The sequence below is a fragment of the Aquarana catesbeiana genome, linkage group LG02, assembly GCF_042186555.1.
Source record: "Aquarana catesbeiana isolate 2022-GZ linkage group LG02, ASM4218655v1, whole genome shotgun sequence".
In the NCBI taxonomy this organism is placed as follows: Eukaryota; Metazoa; Chordata; class Amphibia; order Anura; family Ranidae; genus Aquarana; species Aquarana catesbeiana.
In genome coordinates this window covers 512204971-512223919 of record NC_133325.1, presented here as the reverse complement: position 1 = coordinate 512223919, position 18949 = coordinate 512204971, and the positions used below count along the sequence as shown (strand labels likewise).

The 18949-nt window shown below is 44.4% G+C and overlaps 1 protein-coding gene across 1 annotated transcript in view; it reads left to right on the top strand.

Moving 5' to 3' along the window:
• Positions 1–18949, top strand: part of RASSF5 (Ras association domain family member 5) — a 112666-nt gene that overhangs the window by 58863 nt on the left and 34854 nt on the right. The window contains exon 3 of the mRNA XM_073615777.1: positions 11933–12221. Coding sequence (XP_073471878.1) covers positions 11933–12221 — 289 coding nt within the window. The remainder of the gene's footprint in view (positions 1–11932; positions 12222–18949) is intronic.

Below are 18949 nucleotides of genomic sequence, written 5' to 3'. Positions count from 1 at the left end.
TACAAATACCCCCCAAATGACCCCTTTTTGGAAAGTAGACATTCCAAGGTATTTCTTAAGAGACATGGTGAGTTTTTTGAAGTTGTAATTTTTTCCCACAATTCTTTGCAAAACCAAGATTTTTTTTCTTTTTCTTTCTTTTTTCACACAATTGTTATATTAGCAGGTTATTTCTCACACACAGCATATGCATAGCACAAATTACACCTCAAAACACATTCTACTACTCCTCCTGAGTATGGCGATACCACATGTGTGAGACTTTTACACAGCGTGGCCACATACAGAGGCCCAACATGCAGGGAGCACCGTTAGGCGTTCTTGGAGCATAAATTACAGATATAATTTCTTGACTACCTCTTACACTTTTGAAGGCCCTGAAGCACCAGGACAATGGAAACGTCCCAAAAATGACCCCATTTTGGAAAAAAATGCCCCAGCGTATAATCTATGAGACATAATGAGTCTTTTGAACATGTCATTTTTTCTACAAGTTTCTGTAAAATATATGTAAAGAAAATAAAAACGCATTTTTTTTTACACAAAGTTGTCCATTTATACAATATTTCTAACACATAGCATGCACATAACAAAAATGACATCCCAAAATAGATTCTCCTACTCTTCTTGAGTACGGCGATACCAAATGTGGGAGACTTTTACACAGCCTGGCCACATAGAGAGGCTCAACAAGCAGGGAGCGCCATCAGGCGTTTTAGGGGCATAAATGTCAAATCTAATTTGACTACCTATTACACTTTTGTGAGGCACTGTAGTGGCATGGATGTGGCATGGATGAGCATGAATGGGGATAGATGAGCCATGGATGGGGATGGCTGAGCATGGATGGGTTGACTGAGCATGAATGAGTATGGCTGGGTACGGATGGGATGGCTGGGTACGGCTGAGTATTGCTGGGTATGGCTGAGGGTGGATGGGATGGCTGAGCATGGGTGGATGGATGAGTATTGCTGAGTATGGATGGATGAGCATGGATGAGTATTGCTGATTAGGGATGGATGAGTATTGCTGAGTATGGATGGATGACTGAGCATGGATGCATGGATGAGTATTGCTGAGTATGGATGGATGGCTGAGCATGGATGGATGAGTATTGCTGAGTATGGATGGATGAGCATGGATGAATGGATGAGTATTGCTGAGTATGGATGGATGGCTGAGCATAGATGAGTATTGCTGAGTATGGATGGCTGGCTGAGTATGGATGGATAAATGGCTGGCTGAGCATGGCTGGCTAAGCATGGATGGATAGCTGGCGGAGGATGGATGGATGGCTGGCCGTGCATGGATGGATGGCTGGCCGTGCATGGATGGATGGCTGGCCGTGCATGGATGGATGGCTGGCCGAGGATGGATGGATGGCTGGCCGAGGATGGATGGATGGCTGAATGGCTGGAGTGGGCACAAATCAGCACTGTGGGCACTACACATAAAGCCCACAGCGCCGCAGCAGCATCTGATCTCTCCCCTCTCTGTAACGATCTGTACAGAGATGAGAGAGAGGAACCGGATATGACGCTGGTTTGTTTACTAGTGATCGCTCCGTCATTTGACGGAGCGATCACGCGGTAAACGGCTGCTGTCAGCGGCCATTTACCGTGATCCGTGATGCGCCGGGTCCTCGGGACCCAGCAGTCAAGGATGTTCCTGGGTGCGCGCCCCAGGGGGCGTGCGGGAGCAAGATTGTGCGGGAGCAATGTACGCCCTCCCAGAGTTATCGAGCCGCGCTGTAGCCATCATTCGGCTATAGCGCGGTCGTTAAAGTGGTTGTAAACTCTCCCCGACAACTGTCCCATGTAAATCAGCATAAAAAACCTACTGAACACTGCTTGTAGATATCTCCTTACTTGCTTAGTATTGTTGCAATCCTTTTTGTTCTTTAGAATGACTTCACTGAGCATGCCCAGATCTCCCCTGATTTACGGCACACTCTGTGTACTTATCTGTCTATTATCAGATCTTCCTACGGCACAACTCTGAAATCCCACGAGACTGCATAATCACTCAGAGCTTCCTACTACACCCCATGTGACCATGTGACATCACATGCAGTGTAAACTTGGGCATTGGACAGGATTACTGCAGCCTTATCAGCTGAAGCTGATGAGACTGACACAGGTAAACACTAGATAATAGGCACAAGTAAATACTATAAAATAAAACAAGTCAGCTATGAGCAGTGAAACAGGGTTGCCATAAAAACGTTGGATTGAGAAGGAGGCTTGGTTAACAGTACAGGAAGTGCTCAATGTTAGGGCGGAAATACACTCTACTGTGGACTCAGAAAACAATACTTAATATGGCGCTGCCTAACCCCTGGAAACAAGTTTTTTAAAGTTTCTTTAAACAGTAAGTAATATGTGATTTGGGCTGGATTACAGTGGCTATAGTTTGATAATTACTTATTATAATGGACTAAATGAAAAGCAGCATCAGAGTGGGAGAGTTTACCTCCTCTTTAAAGTAATTAAAGCCCAGTCCTTAATCAACAAACCCATCCTCAGGCAGGGTGGTTGTAAGTGCCTGTATGACGACAAGTTCAGAGACGAGAGACTCATCTCTGCTCAGCCCTGGATGTCCACAGTTTGCTCGCAGTTGGTTCTTGATGTCCATTGTAATAAAGTTTGATTATACATTTTAGCCCTTCCTGTTTTCTTTTTGAAAGTTTTTATTTGCCAAGTGTACATACATAGCAGTAAATTTTGCAAACAGGGTACAGTCATAAGTGCATAAATCAGCATAATATTTCCATAAAGAAGTCTTTATATTTTATAACCGAGTACAGTATATTCATCAATACAAATAGCTCATTTTCTATTGGTAACTATGGTATATATAAGCCATATCTTGTTCTCAAAAAGAGATAACACATTAACCTTAATTCAGGAAAATATAAGAATAAAAATAAACAAACTTGGAGGTGAATTCCTTCATAAACTTTCGTGCTGTGTGCTGTTATTTATCTAGAACCAAGGTCTCTCATTGTGTACAACTCTCCCATCGTTTTGTTGCAAAGAAAGCTTCTTAAATGTCAGCTTGTACGGTTTCCCTGGATTTTATCCATTTACCCCACACTTTATTAAATTTCTTAGCACAACCTCTGGTTTCATGGGTTGTTTTATACAGTGTGACTTTGGCATTGACCAGGCCTATCCAGGCTGCTAATGTGAGATGATCCCTCTTAATCCAGTTAAGAGCAATTACATAGTTGCCAAAATTGTAAAAAAAATTTTAGGGACACTTTTTGCATGTAGGCGGAGCCTTGCTATAATTAGGAGGTGGGGAATTTATTTGTAGGAGTGACATAACAAAATAGTAGGCAAAGAATGGGCGTGGTTTCGTGGAATAGTGGGCGTGGCTTAAAAGGGTGTGGCTCCAAAGGGGTGTGGTTAAAGTCTGAGATGAATGAGGGATGGAGGGAGAAAGAAAGAAAGAAAGGACAGCAGGCCCAGATCCTACACCACAATAGAAATATGTATATTCCAGAAAGTTTAACAAATCAGCAGATAAAGATACTCCAGTCACCTGGGGTTAGTGCTTCAATCATCCCGGCACCATGGTTGTTATGGTGTTGGGGTGATTGAAGCGCATTATTTCTATTATTACATTGTAATATAAAATTAAATCATTCAACTCACCATAATGCAGAATCAGTGGAAGCCCCGAGCGTGTCACATGCCATCAGGTGCCCCCAGCAGAGTCCGTCTTTGCATCAAGTGCCTCCCCAGCAGAGTCTGTCCTTGCATCAGGTGCCCCCAGAAGAGTTCGTCCTTGCATCAGGTGCCCCCAGCAGAGTCCGTCCTTGCATCAGGGGCCCCCAGCAGAGTCCGTCCTTGCATCAGGGGCCCCCAGCAGAGTCCGTCCTTGCTTCAGGTGCCCCCAGCAGAGTCCGTCCTTGCATCAGGTGCCCCCAGCAGAGTCCGTCCTTGCATCAGGTGCCCCCAGCAGAGTCCGTCCTTGCATCAGGTGCCCCCAGCAGAGTCAGTCCTTGCATCAGGTGCCCCCAGCAGAGTCCGTCCTTGCATCAGTTGCCCTCAGCAGAGTTCGTCCTTGCATCAGGTGCCCCCAGCAGAGTCTGTCCTTGCATCAGGTGCCCCCAGCAGAGTCTGTCCTTGCATCAGGTGCCCCCAGCAGAATCCGTCCTTGCATCAGTTGCCCCCAGCAGCAATGGCGTAGCGTGGGTTGTCAGCGCCTGGTGCAAGGCAAGAAATTTGCGCACCCTAACCTATGGACTTTTAGCACTCCCTGAGTCCCTTCCCTTCCTACAATAGTACTTACCAAAAAGAAAGAAAATCAACCAGCGCAACAACAATTCCTAATAATAGCAGCTGAAATACTGAGGGTCAAAATATCAAATCCCAAATATAAAATTATAAAAGGCAGTATAGCGCTAAAAAATATGAAGCTAACAAGTACATTCACAATGGGATTAAAACGAAAAACAGTCTAAAAAGTCCTTTAGAAACAAAATTCCAAGAGCACTAGCAAGTAACCGGTGATGAGAGTGAAGAGTTAAACATATACTGTGACTTCTGTGACACCCTCCACCAGCATGCGGAATAGCCCCTCACCTAATGTAGTGGACCACTGAATGAATCAGTCAGGTCTAAAACAGCATTCCCATAGGGTCAAATGATCAGCAAGCACAAACAGCAAATGCAGTGGGATAGCAGTGTGAGTATCCTCTTCAAGATTTGGGTACATGCAATAAAATTAACAATATCTAGTGCTCTCTGAATGATATATCAAACTGTTGTTTATTAAAAGCTGAATAAAACTCACAAATATTGCTAAGGATGAATGGCAGTATGAATCGAAGCGTGTCTGCGGGGATCAATCAAATGACATCGTTGGTGGATCTTCTGTGCGCGATCAGATCACAGCCCCAATGTCAATCACAGGCACACAGACCACCCACGGATCGGCCGATGTACCCAACACTGGGGCACAGTGCAATCTTTGTGAGTTTTATTCAGCTTTTAATAAACAACAGTTTGATATATCATTCAGAGAGCACTAGATATTGTTAATGTTATTGCATGTACCCAAATCTCGGAGTTGAAGAGGAATCTACATCTAGATACTCACACTGCCATCCCACTGCATTTGCTGTTTGTGCTTGCTGACCATTTGACACTATGGGAATGCTGTTTTAGACCTGAATGATTCATTTAGGGGTCCACTACATGAGGTGAAGGGCCATTCTGCATGCTGGTGGAGGGTGTCACAGAAGACACTGTATATGTTTAACTCTTCACTCTCATCACCGGATACTTGCTAGTGCTCTTGGAATTTTGTTTCTAAAGGACTTTTTAGACTGTTTTTCATTTTAATTTCATTGTGAATGTACTTTGTTAGCTTCATATTTTTTAGCGCTGTACTGCCTTTTATAATAGTACTTACCAGTCTGATTCCTACACTGACCTACCTATCCACTACACTGACCTACATGATTCCTAGACTGACCATTACACTGACCTACCTATCCACTACACTGACCTACATGATTCCTAGACTGACCATTACACTTACCTACCTGTCAACTGCACTGACCTATCTGATTCATATACTGACCACTACATTGACCTACCTGTCCACTACACACTGTCCACTACATTGACCACTACACTAAACTGATTAGCACTACACTACACTGATTACAACTACACTAGACAATACACTACACTACACTACAATACCCAGCAGAGCCGTGTCCAGAAGATGGTACCTGCGGTGCGTGAGGATGTGGGGCCGACCTAGGCCAAGCTGGGGGTCCGAAGAGTTTTCCAAACAGAGCCTTGTGAAAGGGGGGAGCCAGGACCATCAGTGTCCCCAGCCAGCAGAGCCCCGGTCCTTCCATCAGTGTCCCTACTTGTCGGACACACGGGCGCGAAGGGTTGGCGGCGGGTGGAGGCTGATCACTTCCTTGTGTTCAGTGGAGAGCGGGGAGGGGTCGCCAATCCTTGCAGCCAATAGGGGGAACAACAGTCGTGGCGGCGGCAGCCATTTTTGTGTAGCCGCTGCCGTTTTTAGCCAAAAACATTCCCGAGTTGATCAAAGATATTGGCCTATAGGACTCGCATTATTGCGGATCTTTCCCAGGTTTGAGAATCACCACAATCAGGGCTTCACACATAGATTCCAGAAGTATACCCTCCTTTTCTGCTGCTATAAAGACCTTTTGTAAATGTAGTGTCAGGTTCTCCCTATATAGATGGTACCATTGGGCTGGAAAACCGTCAAGTCCAGGTGATTTACCAGGTTTAAAGGAGGAAAGGGCACCACATATTTCTTCCACATATTTCTTCCTGTGTTATGGAATGTTCCAGAGCGGCACTGTCCTCCAAGTTTAGTGAAGGTAGAGTGAGGTTCTCTAGATAGTAAGATAGTTCCTGATCTGTGTGTCGGGTCTGGGACTGGTAGGGGGTCTCATAGAACTCTAGAAACATGTTCAGAATTCCCTGAGAGTTGCTCACCACATCTCCTTGTGGGTGTCTAAGTTGTGTCACAGAAATTGGAGCATATAAAGGTTTTGCTAGAAAAGCTAGCAGGCGGCCAGTTTTATCGCCAAATTCAAAAATGGATCTGGTTTGAAGTAATTGTTTTTTTGTAGTGTATTCAATCAGAATTAGCCTTTACTTTCTCGTCTAGTCCTGCCATGTTTGATATGTATTAGGGGATGGGTTATGAATATATTTCTGTTCAGCAGCAGTAGTACTGAGTTCTACGTTTCTTATGTCAGAATTTAAAGCTTTGGAAAAATCCCTTGTTTCTTTAGCAAACACTCCCCTCATAGGGCCCTTAAAAGCCTCCCATTGATTATGGATCGGAGTTTCCTCATTATTCTCCCTCCAGTAATGACCAATAGCAGTTTTGCATTTCAGGGTAATAAATTCCTCCTGTAGCCGTTGTACATTCATACACCAATGTCTCCTCCCCTGAGGAGCATTCAGATCTAATATGACCTCCATCGGTAGTGATCTGATAAGGCTCTGGGGAGCTATCTGACATTGGTTATGAGCAGAAGACCATCTATGGAGGATAGCAGTAGGTCTATTCTAGACAGTGTCCTATGAGTCACCGAGTGACAGGAGTACTCTCTGACCCCAGGGTTGTTTCGACGCCATACATCAATTAGAGCGTAGCTCTCCAACCAGGAGTAAAGAATGTGATGTGAGTCAGAGGTACTTCCATGTCTGTCAAGAGCCACATCTGACACTGCATTGAAGTCTCCAGGCAACAGCAGTGGGCCTTGTGCGATAAGTACAGCTTCCTTTAAAATACTCTTGAACACCTGAAAATAAACGGGAGAGGGAATATATACACATACCAATGTTAAGCATACATTAAACATCTGACATACCAGTATAGCATATCTACCATTAGGGTCCAGTTTGACCTGTAGAATATGTGCTGCAGCCTGTTTAGTAACCAGAATAGCTACCCCTCTCGAGTATGTGGAGTATTCAGCATGGATAACTCTCATAATATTGTTTTTTTTTTTAAGGCCAGGACTTTAGACCTTTGTAAGTGCGTTTCCTGCAGTAGGATAATATGGGGCTTATACCTCTTTATAAAATCAAATATAAGGGACCTCTTTACCTTTGAGTTTATACCACGTACATTCCAGGACAATATGCTTATCTTATCCACCATTTATACAGAGAAAAGTTAAATAAATGATACCCGGGAGAGCAGTAGCTGACCAGTCGCTTATCAGCTCATCCATCCTGTGGGGATCAAGACAGAAAGAAATAACAGCACACAGCACAATCCAATAAAGCACGGTAACCCCACCCTTCCCTCCCTGCTCACAACCCCATGTTGTGTGCCCATATCCCATAACTGTAGTTGTAAATGACCTCGGGGGGGTCACAGGTCTCTAGTAATATACTAGTCTCTTGAAGGAGCTAAGTAGCATTAAGTACTATAGCCAACACTTCCCTTGTGTTCACTCGGGGACAAAGGGATATAGCAAAAAATGCAGCTCAAAAACAAAACTGGAAAGAAAAAATAAAACAATAATTGTGGGATTAGTCCATCAAGAGACTAAAAGGAAGTCCCAATACAAATGTTTATTAGGGTTGCAGGAACTTTTCTCAATCAACTTGCAGGTCAGCGTGGGACATCACGCAGAAGTGCCAGGAAATAAACATAGAACGACATCTCTAGGGAACCAGAGAGTGTGTGTAGGTCAAGGATCACAGGCAAAAGGTAGAAGAAGCACAGGGCACTCAGCGATGTGCGGCAGGGCTAGTGGGCCCGCTAGCATCCAACCAGCGCAATGCTTCGGGGGGGGGGGATGTTAAAAAAGAAAACTTTGCCTCTGTCCACCACTCTCAATTTTGCAGGGTATAGCATACTGTATGCCAATTGTACGTCCCATAGTCTTTTCTTCACATGAACAAAACTGGACCTTTGTCTCTGTGTAGCCGCCGAGAAGTCAGGACATATAGAAATGCGGTTGCCATTATATTGTAGGTCTCCCAGGGATCGTGCTGCACGGAGGATATTTTCACGATCTCTAAAATGCAGGATGCGTGCTATAATCGGGCGTGGGTGTGAGCCGGGAGGAGGAGGTTTAGACATATTCTATGTGCCCTTTCTATGGCGAATAAACGTGAGAACGTGGTATCCGCCATGTTATCTTTAAGCCAAAGTTCCAAGAAATCCTAGGGCTGTTTACCCTCTGCTTTTCAGGGAATCCCACCAAGCGGACATTGTTTCTTCTTTGGCGGTCCTCCATATCTCCTATTTTGTCAGTGTGGGTATTTATCTCTCTTTGCATATTTTGCACTGTGCTTTCTAGTGGGCAGACTACATCTTCCAGGTCACTGATTCTATGCTCAGCTTCCGTGGTCCTTTCACTGATATTCTGCACATCCTGCTTTATGAAGGACATTTTTAGCCCTCATGCCGTCTATGTGTTCTGTCAGGGTAGTTTGGCAGGTGTTTATGGCCTCCATAATTTGTTTCAGGGAGGGCTCCCCATCCCCCTCTGCCAGCGTTACATCCCCCAGGTCTTTTTGGGGAAGCCTGTCCAGGGAAAAGCCTCTTCTCAGCCCCCTAATTCTGTGGGGCAGCGGGCTTACCTTGCTGGAGTCAGTGGGGGAGTGTTCTGCTCCATTCTGCTGGGTGCCGCTGGGGCCCTGGTCCATCTCTTTGTCGCCTCCGCCATCTTGGAAGCCCCATGCAAAGTGGGACAGGCGTTCTGTGGCAGAGTCCATGGGTGCTGGTCACCATATCCAGCTGTTCTGCTTGCTCCAGGGTGTGGTTCAGGATCGGTGTCTCTAACACTCAGGATGTTAGCAGGTGAGTTAGTCCCAGCTGGAGCTCTTACTCAGCGCTGCTTAGATGTTGGCTGCTAGCTCCGCCCCACTAGCCCTTCCTGTTTAGCTTGTTATTTATCACATGTATGCTGCCATGTTGGCATCAGGAAAACTGAAAATTGTATCAAATACTTACCGTAATTTCCCTTTCCTGATGCCAATCCATGGCAGCATATTAACGCTCACTTTTTTAATCATGTTATTTTTATGGAGAATGAGGGCAGTAGCTCTAGCTTTTCTTTATAGATTTAAATAGGATCTGTGGCATGGATATAGCGGTGGAGCTATATCACATGTATGCAAGTCACTTAGCCTCATTTCAACATTGGAGGTATGGGTTTATGGCCGCAATTCTTCCATGAAGACCACTTCCCTGGACAATGGATGGGTGTATGTGGGTCTCACTGGTTTACACCAGTTCTGTTCTGATGGCACTGCTGGACATCAGTGAAATAAGCATGATGTGTCTTTCATCTGTTGCATTAAGTTTCCTTGGCCAACTATTGCGCCTACGGTCCTCAATGTTGCCCGTTTCTTTGTGCTTCTTCAAGAGAGCTTGGACAGAACATCTTGACCCCAGTCTGCTTTAAAATCTTTACTTTAGAAAGACCTTATGTCATTTGGCCATACACGGTTCAAATTCAATTTGATTCAAACTGTTAATTGGCAGGCTGAATGTACCAAGTTGATGGATTTGCCGGACTCCACTGCTAGCGATAATCACTGACTTCCCCCGACGGGAGCAGACAATGTCTTGGCAGGAGGTATTCCCTATGGTTGCAGGAAAGAAGTTTGCACCATGTATTGCCTGCCTTAGTTAGCAGATGTTAGTCCAAGGCTTCCTTTTTTGTACAAAGTGAAGTAATAAAGTAAGTTATTTGGATAGTCTTTAAAAAAACCTAAAATTTTAGAAAACTTTTAAGTCAAAATCCATTTTTGCAGCCTACCTATCCTTAAATTTACTTTGGCTGCACCAGGTTTCCTTTTTTATGCTTTTATTTGTTTTTTTTTTCACTTGGTAAACCAGCCAGTAACACCCTTCCTGTCTTAGGGTACCTCCACTGTGGGTGGAGGAGGAACAGAGACACCCTAGACAATGATGGCGAACCCCAGATGTATTGGAATTACATTTCTTATGATGCTCAACTACACTGCAGAGTGCATGGGAAATGTAGTTCCAAAACATCTGGGGTGCCAAGGTTCGCCATAACTGTCCTAGGACATTAGCATTGTCAGTCTGGGAAAAAAAGATGCTCTAGCAGATTTAAATGGTCTTGACTAACAAATTAAAGCCAAATTCCAGCTAACATATTTTAAGCAATCATAGCAATGTTTTTTTTTTTTTTAGGATAAAAGTTTTACATAAATGAATACAAGCTGACCATTCTAAGCACCTTTGTCTGTGGTAAATGTTTTAACTCAACACTCTAACTGCCATTTTTGCTGGACAGCTTGGTCTGTTAAAAAAAGTTGAAACATAATACTTACTGATAGGATCACCGGGTAAATAAACAAAAAACCCAGAAAAACAAAACTAATGCAGCCACCAGATCTAAGAATTTGTAAGCTGCAACATAATAAATATTTATTTTTGAGTTTAATATAGCTTTAAATGGTTTAACCATCACAATTCACACCACAGCAAAAGTAACAATGAGAAACAAGGTGACCATCCTCTGCATAGTCTCACCCAAGCAGATCTACTGCTGGTACTGCTATCAGCTCAAAACTGGTGCAAACCACTGGAACCTTGGTACTCCTATCTACAGTCAGGAAATTACATTAGAAGTACTCTTCACAGAAAAGTTGTGACCAAAAAGCCATTCTTCCAGCTCTGAAACAAATTCAAACAAATAGCATATGCATGAAAACAGAGACAGAAAGAAGGAAGATAACCGAAGTCTATACCTTTAGAAATTGCATGAAAGTGTCATTACGACATTTAGTGCAAAGGCGACTTACACCAAATATTGATTTCATTTCCATTTTCTTGATTAATAAATAGTTGACAGATTCCCAACACTCCTAGCTGGGCACTGTTCTGATTGTAAGGGCTCATTGAGGTGTTAGTCCTCTGTGGACATGACTGTGAGTAGTACAGGGTTTTCATGTGATACCTACTAACATTTTTTGTTTTTCGTATTTTAAAGCCTAGAACTATTTGTTATACATGAATTTAGGATTTAATTATAATATTTTGATAAAAGCTTAGGGGCTTCTAGGGGATTATATTGTATTTGTGTACATCAAAATAATGTGACCATATTTTTTATTCAAAAATAAATATTTGTTAAATAGGTACGTTTCATGGAACATATAAAATCAAGAATACTGTCCTTGAATTCTATAGTTTTTCTTCAGAAAATATAGGGTTTGGGGGGAATTCCGGAATGTGTTTTATTGTGCATGTGAAAAAAAAAATGAACAATTGGTCAGGCAGTGGAAACATTAATGCCAACAAGTTGCAAAGACAGTGAAAACTAGGAAGAGGCCAATTGTTTTCACAGCACTGTAAATGTAGCAAGATACTTTATCACAATTTATAATAATGGCTTATATTAATTTATTCTTGAAATTGCCAGGCAGAGGATGGAACATACACTGGATTCGTTAAAGTGCATTTGCAGCTTCGGCGTCCAGTCACTGTATCCTCTCAGACACCATCCGTTTACACCAAAAAAGAAACGTCATTGGATAAAGCAAAAGAAAACTGGACCTCCCTCAACGTGCCACTGGATGCAATGAAGCAGTTACATATTAGCAGTATCACAACAGTCAGTGAGGTCATCCGTGGGCTTTTACAAAAATTTCAAGTGGTGGATGACCCTCTAAAATTTGCACTATTCAAGAAAATGCAGAAGGATGGACAGGGTGAGTACAGTAACCATATGTGATTTTATTTATGATGTGTTCTAGGATACATCTCAGAGCATGTTGCATGGGTATATGAATGCAGTAAAGGCCCCTTTCACATGGACGTACCGATTATGTTCACCTGTCAGATTTTCAGGTGGACCCGAACAGACCATCCAATGCCCTCTATGGAGCTAAAAACAGATGGATGGGGATCTGTTACCCATCCATCTGGTGGACAGGCAGTCCATTTCCATCTGACAGTCTATAAAGGACAGTGGGCTGTATCTGTGTCCGCTCTGCATCAGCAGAACGGACCTGTCATTTGCCTAATCAACGGGGATCAGTGGAGAGACCCCTGCTCAGCAAGCGGATCCACTGGCAGTGTGAACGGGGCCTTACGGTATAAATATATAGCATACAATTACACTGTGTACTCATACAGTATAAGACTTTTTTTTACAGGTGTTATGGGAAATTTTCAACCTATCATATTCATAGCAAAATACACAATCAGGTTCAGTAGAAATTTCTATTTAAATTATATAGAAAGTGGGGGGGGGGACTTGAAAGACATTTTGGCCTACGGTGGAAACACAACTAACTAGCCTACAGTCAGGACTTAGCAAAGTGGTCATAGCAATTTGAAACTGGCCAATAAACACAACAATACTGAAAAAATTACAGCAAAACTTGCAGTAATACAGTATGTACTGAGGTGCCAGAAATGTTTATTTAAATGGCATGTTTAACACACCACATTAAAGTGCTGGCATCAAAAAATATTGTGTTTAAAGCCCAGCTTAACTTTCAGACTCCATGCACACTAGTGTTTTTTTTTTTTTACTTTGTTCTTTTTATTTTCAAAAGTTTAGATACAAAACAACGATTGGGCATACCTTGGCTGGAAGTACATACAAAAATTACTAAACTTCGACCTTGTTAAGCGAGTGAAATAATATCACAAGGCGTATCAAGTGTATCTAGTAATATAAAGTTCAGTACCATGTTGACAAGGTTAACAGTAACTGGTGGTCTTCAGGTGGTGTCCCTTAGGACACTTATATATGATTGTTAAATCCACGCTTAGGAAATATTCCTGGGCTGCCCTGGAGATCCCTGGTAAGAGGGATCTAGATTGTGTACGGCTCCGCACTCAACACCCAGAAGTGACGTGTTATGCCGCGTACACACGGTCGGACTTTCCGGCATACTTGGTCCGGCGGACCAGAGTGTGCCGGACAATCCGCCCGTGTGTGGGCGCCGGCGGACTTTTCCGGCGGACTTTTTCCCAAAAGCCCGCCGGACCTAGATTTGAAGAAAGTTTTAAATCTTTCCGCCGGACTCAGTTTCGGGCGGAAAGTCCGCTCGTGTGTGTGCTGGTCCGACGGAAAGCCCACTCGTGTGTATGCTGGTCCGACGGACCAGATGCGACACGGGGGCAGGGTATTGCATCTCGCGCTCGCTGCAATAGGAAAAACAAATTTTCCTATTGCGGCGAGCGCGGGGCATACCAGGCCCTTAGGTCTGGTATGGATTATAAAGGGAACCCCCTACGCCGAAAAAACGGCGTGGGGTCCCCCCTAAAATCCATACCAGACCCCGATCCGAGCACGCAGCCTGGCCGGTTAGGAAAGGGGGTGGGGACGAGCGAGCGCCCCCCCCTCCTGAACCGTACCAGGCCACATGCCCTCAACATGGGGGGGTGGGTGCTTTGGGGGAGGGGGCCGCCCTGCGGGCCCCCCCCCCCCCCCAAAGCACCTTGTCCCCATGTTGATGAGGACAAGGGCCTCGGGGGCTTATCGGAATCTGGGAGCCCCCTTTAATAAGGGGGCCCCCAGATCCCGGCCCCCCACCCTATGTGAATGAGTATGGGGTACATGGTACCCCTACCCATTCACCTAGGGAAAAAGTGTAAGTAATAAAACACACTACACAGATTTTTAAAATATTTTATTAAACAGCTCCGGGGGGGGATCTTCCTCCGGCTTCGGGGGTCTTCTTCCGGCTTCGGGGGTCCCTCCGCTTCATCTTCTCCCGGCGTCCGGTTGGTTCTTCTCCGCTCTTTTCTCTCCAGTTCTTCGGCCGGCTCCTCTGCTGTCTTCAGGTAGCTCTCTTGCCAGCAGAGGTCCGGACTTCTTGTCTTCTTCTCTTCTCCAGATGTTGACACGACGCTCTCTCCGGCTGGACTGCTCTCCGAGGGCTGCGTTGTGACTTATATAGGCGGAGACCCCGCCCCCTTTTGATGTCACAGTCCCTGTGCATGCTGGGACTGTGACGTTTTAGGGGGCGTGGTCAACATCACACAGTGACCACGCCCCCTAAAACGTCACAGTCCCAGCATGCCCAGGGACTGTGACATCAAAAGGGGGCGGGGTCTCCGCCTATATAAGTCACAACACAGCCCTCGGAGAGCAGTCCAGCCGGAGAGAGCGTCGTGTCAACATCTGGAGAAGAGAAGAAGACAAGAAGTCCGGACCTCTGCTGGCAAGAGAGCTACCTGAAGACAGCAGAGGAGCCGGCCGAAGAACTGGAGAGAAAAGAGCTGAGAAGAACCAACCGGACGCCGGGAGAAGATGAAGCGGAGGGACCCCCGAAGCCGGAAGAAGACCCCCGAAGCCGGAGGAAGATCCCTCCCCCCCGGAGCTGTTTAATAAAATATTTTAAAATCTGTGTAGTGTGTTTTATTACTTACACTTTTTCCCTAGGTGAATGGGTAGGGGTACCATGTACCCCATACTCATTCACATAGGGTGGGGGGGCCGGGATTTGGGGGCCCCCTTATTAAAGGGGGCTCCCAGATTCCGATAAGCCCCCGCCCGCAGACCCCGACAACCAACGGCCAGGGTTGTCGGGAAGAGGCCCTTGTCCTCATCAACATGGGGACAAGGTGCTTTGGGGTGGGGGGGGCCCGCAGGGCGGCCTCCCTCCCCCAAAGCACCCACCCCCCATGTTGAGGGCATGTGGCCTGGTACGGTTCAGGAGGGGGGGGGCGCTCGCTCGTCCCCACCCCCTTTCCTGATCGGCCAGGCTGCGTGCTCGGATCGGGGTCTGGTATGGATTTTAGGGGGGACCCCCACGCCGTTTTTTTCGGCGTAGGGGGTTCCCTTTATAATCCATACCAGACCTAAGGGCCTGGTATGCCCCGCGACGGGGCTCGCAAGGTGTCAATCTCGCCGATAAAAGCGGCAAGATTGACATCCTTTTCTAGTCCCGTCGCACCTGAGTCACGTTCAAAATGAACGGACTTGTCCGTGTGTGGGCAAGTCCGTTCATTCTGAAAGTCCGCCGGAACTCCGGCGAAAGTCCGTCGGAAAGACGGGCGGACTTAGCCCGCCGGAAAGTCCGGGCGTGTGTGGGCAAGTCCGTCCGTTTTAAAGTCCGGCGCACCTGGCGGACAAAGTCCGTCGGAAAGTGTGCCGGACCAAGTAGGATAGAAAGTCCGACCGTGTGTACGCGGCATTAGCGTGTGAGATAACTACGCCTTACATACGTTTTGTCATGTGACTTCTTCTGAGGCGATGAGTTTCATAGGGGGAGCACAAAAGTCACCCTGACCTGTACACTTGAGGATAAAATCTACACAGGACATCGAGGATAATCACATATGTCACTTTTTTGGAAGACCTAGTGAAAATTTAATTTTCCCATTTCCATTTATCGTACAAATATTGGATACTGCTGCTGAACTCAAATCTACCCAGTATCAATTTCCCTTGTGATTTTATCCCACTTGTTGACTTTTCCTATATTTTTTTTTTTGGCACACACAGAACACAATTATTTACTTTGTATTTTTTGCTCACAGGTGTCTGACTGTAGGGCACTCATACTACTACATTATCGGGGTTATTTACGAAAGGCAAATCCACTTTGCACTGAAAGTGAACTTGGAAGTGTAGTCGCTCTAAATCTAAGGGCTAGATCTGAAATGAGTGGAAGCTCTGCTGATTTTATCATCCAATCATGTGCAAGCTAAAATGCTGTTTTTAATTTTCCTTGCATGTCCCTCTCGGATCTAAAGCGACTACACTTCCAAGTGCACTTTTTTAGTGCATTTTCAAGTGCACTTGCAGTGCAAAGATTTTCCTTTAGTAAATAACCCCCTATACGTCTTTCAGGTTGATGTTTATTTATTTTGGTGTTTGGCACATGATGTTTAACTATTGGGTTGCAGTATTGGATACCATTTAATGCACTTTAGGGTTAATGGCACCCATTGCAGGTGACACCTGGCCTCAAGTGCACTTTAGGATGTATAATTAACCCTAGGATATAAATCACTCATTTTAAGGTGACACTAGTTTGGATCACTTTTTTAGGTTATTTATCACATATTTGCAAACTCACCCATAGAAGGATGACAGCAGTTTGGGTCACTTTTCAGGGTAATTATCACAACTCTGCCTACTCTAAGGATCATCCTCCTCATAAGAGCTTATATAGGGAGGTTTGACCAAGCAGTAATTACTTATTGTACACACATGCCATTTGCTGACCCCTGGGAAGAGTGACCCAAATGTTATTCACTTTTCATAGGTGGCATAAAGCAACGGGTTCAACCTGACACAATTATCAAATACAATTTTACCATTTTGGAGGGTTCACTATCACTTTGGATATAATTACCCAATAGGGAGAGGTTTTTAAAATCACCCAATAGGGAGTGTATTTTAACTAATAATCACAGTATCACAAGTTAAACTATAGTAGGACATAAATACATCTCTACCCACATTATTATCTAATTGGAGGGCAGCGCCATCTACCCCTACACCAAACATCCCTTAGGACACTTGCCATATTTATAAGAAAAATCTTGAGTGTACCGTGAAACATCTTTGTAAGGATGTTGGGTTAGAGGAGCTGGTTTTATTGAAACAACTAAATGGGAATTGGTCCAGGTTGTGAAGCTGAAGGGGGAACAATATTTCATCATTTGATAGTAAAAGGAGTTTGATCAAACATGTATCCTTTATGAAAGGGGCACACTTCTCTGATCAGCGATCCATTTTGCCCAAGATTTGTAGAAGGATTGTGTAGATAAATTAGCTTTGGAAAACGCGAATTCCAACTGAAAGTGCGTGTTGAGCAGACGGATAGTGTTTTTTAAGATGGGAGGGTGGATTGATTTCCAGTTTTTCGCCAATGCAAGACGAGCTGCTATCAGGATGTGTGTCACCAGTGTTTGTAGATGTCTGGGCCAGGAGGGAAGCAATAATCCCAGGTGTAAGTCCAGTGGAGACATAGGAATGGAGGTGTCACAAAGGGAGGAGATAAAGTTAGCTACCTTTTTCCAGTAGCCTTTAATGATTGGACAGTCCCACCAGATGTGTTGCAAAGATCCAGTATTGTCGCAACCTCTCCAGCATTTAGGAGAAGCGGTGGGGTAGATCATTGCCAGCCTGTCTGGTGTGTAGTACCACTTATGGAACAATTTTTGTAAGGATTCCCAGTGGGTGACGCAGTGGGATAGGCGTAGGGGGATTGTGAGGGCCTTTTACTACTGTTTAGTTGGGGATGGATTGTCTGTAAATGTGACCCAGTATTTAATAGAGGAAGAGAGTAAATTGAAGGATGGCATGGTAAGCATTTTGTAGGCTAAGTAGGTTCCTTTGGTCTTGGTGTTCTTTGCATCATAAAATCCCAGAAGAGCAAGTGAGAGTCTGTTGACCAATGCATCTTGGATAGAAGGGATCTTATCTGCAAGTAAAGGAAGAATGTTTTGGGGATAAGTCAAATTTTTGTTGCAGGTAGGAAAAGGAATGTATTCCTGATGTTGAGAAGAGCGTTCCCAGGTTGGAGATACCGGCTTTTACCCAGTCTGAGAGGGATAGGTCTGGTCATAAAAGTTGTGCAGATTTAGTGGGTATTAGTGGCAGAATTTCCAATGACAGTCCTTTGTTGATTTGAGGGATTGCTGCCCACACCCTTAGGGAGGCAGTTATGGTGCCTAGTGGCTGGTACGTTGGTTTGAGATTGAGCCAGGTGGCCGCTAGCATGAGTTTAAGTTCTGCAGAGAGTGCACTGGACTCTATTTGTTTTCATGTTGTGTGGCTGTCTGCTGTCCACCAGGCATTTAGTTGGTTTAAAATTGTTGCATGGTAGTATGCTTGAATGGTTTTTTTTTTAAATCAGAAAAATATATTTTATTTTGTCACAAATGCAATTGTACAATAAACAAAGATCACATTCAGAAGGAAACCATCAGCATATACAGTGAAGTCAATACAGTGTACAAAGGATGTACAAGGCTCAAAAGCTAAGGTATAACAGTTCCATATATCACAGAGCACAGTAGTAATATCCATATCCTTAATATAATTTTTTATTATCCTGCATACACATGGTGAACGGACCCTTGAATGATTGACACAAAAATTGTCATATACAGTGGGGACGGAAAGTATTCAGACCCCCTTAAATTTTTCACTGTTTGATATATTGCAGCCATTTGCTAAAATCATTTAAGTTAATTTTTTTCCCTCATTAATGTACACACAGCACCCCATATTGACAGAAAAACACAGAGTTGTTGACATTTTTGCAGATTTATTAAAAAAGAAAAACTGAAATATCACCTCCATTTCCCGCCGGACACTTGCACGTCACTGTTATAAACTACTTGTTGGTGATGCCACTATACTCATAACCTTCCAGAGTTGCTGGCATCCTCAGTCTATTATTGTTTTTGAGTAAAGGTGCAGTGCAGGCACTCCTCCCCCGGCTGTTTAAGGGGTTTTCTG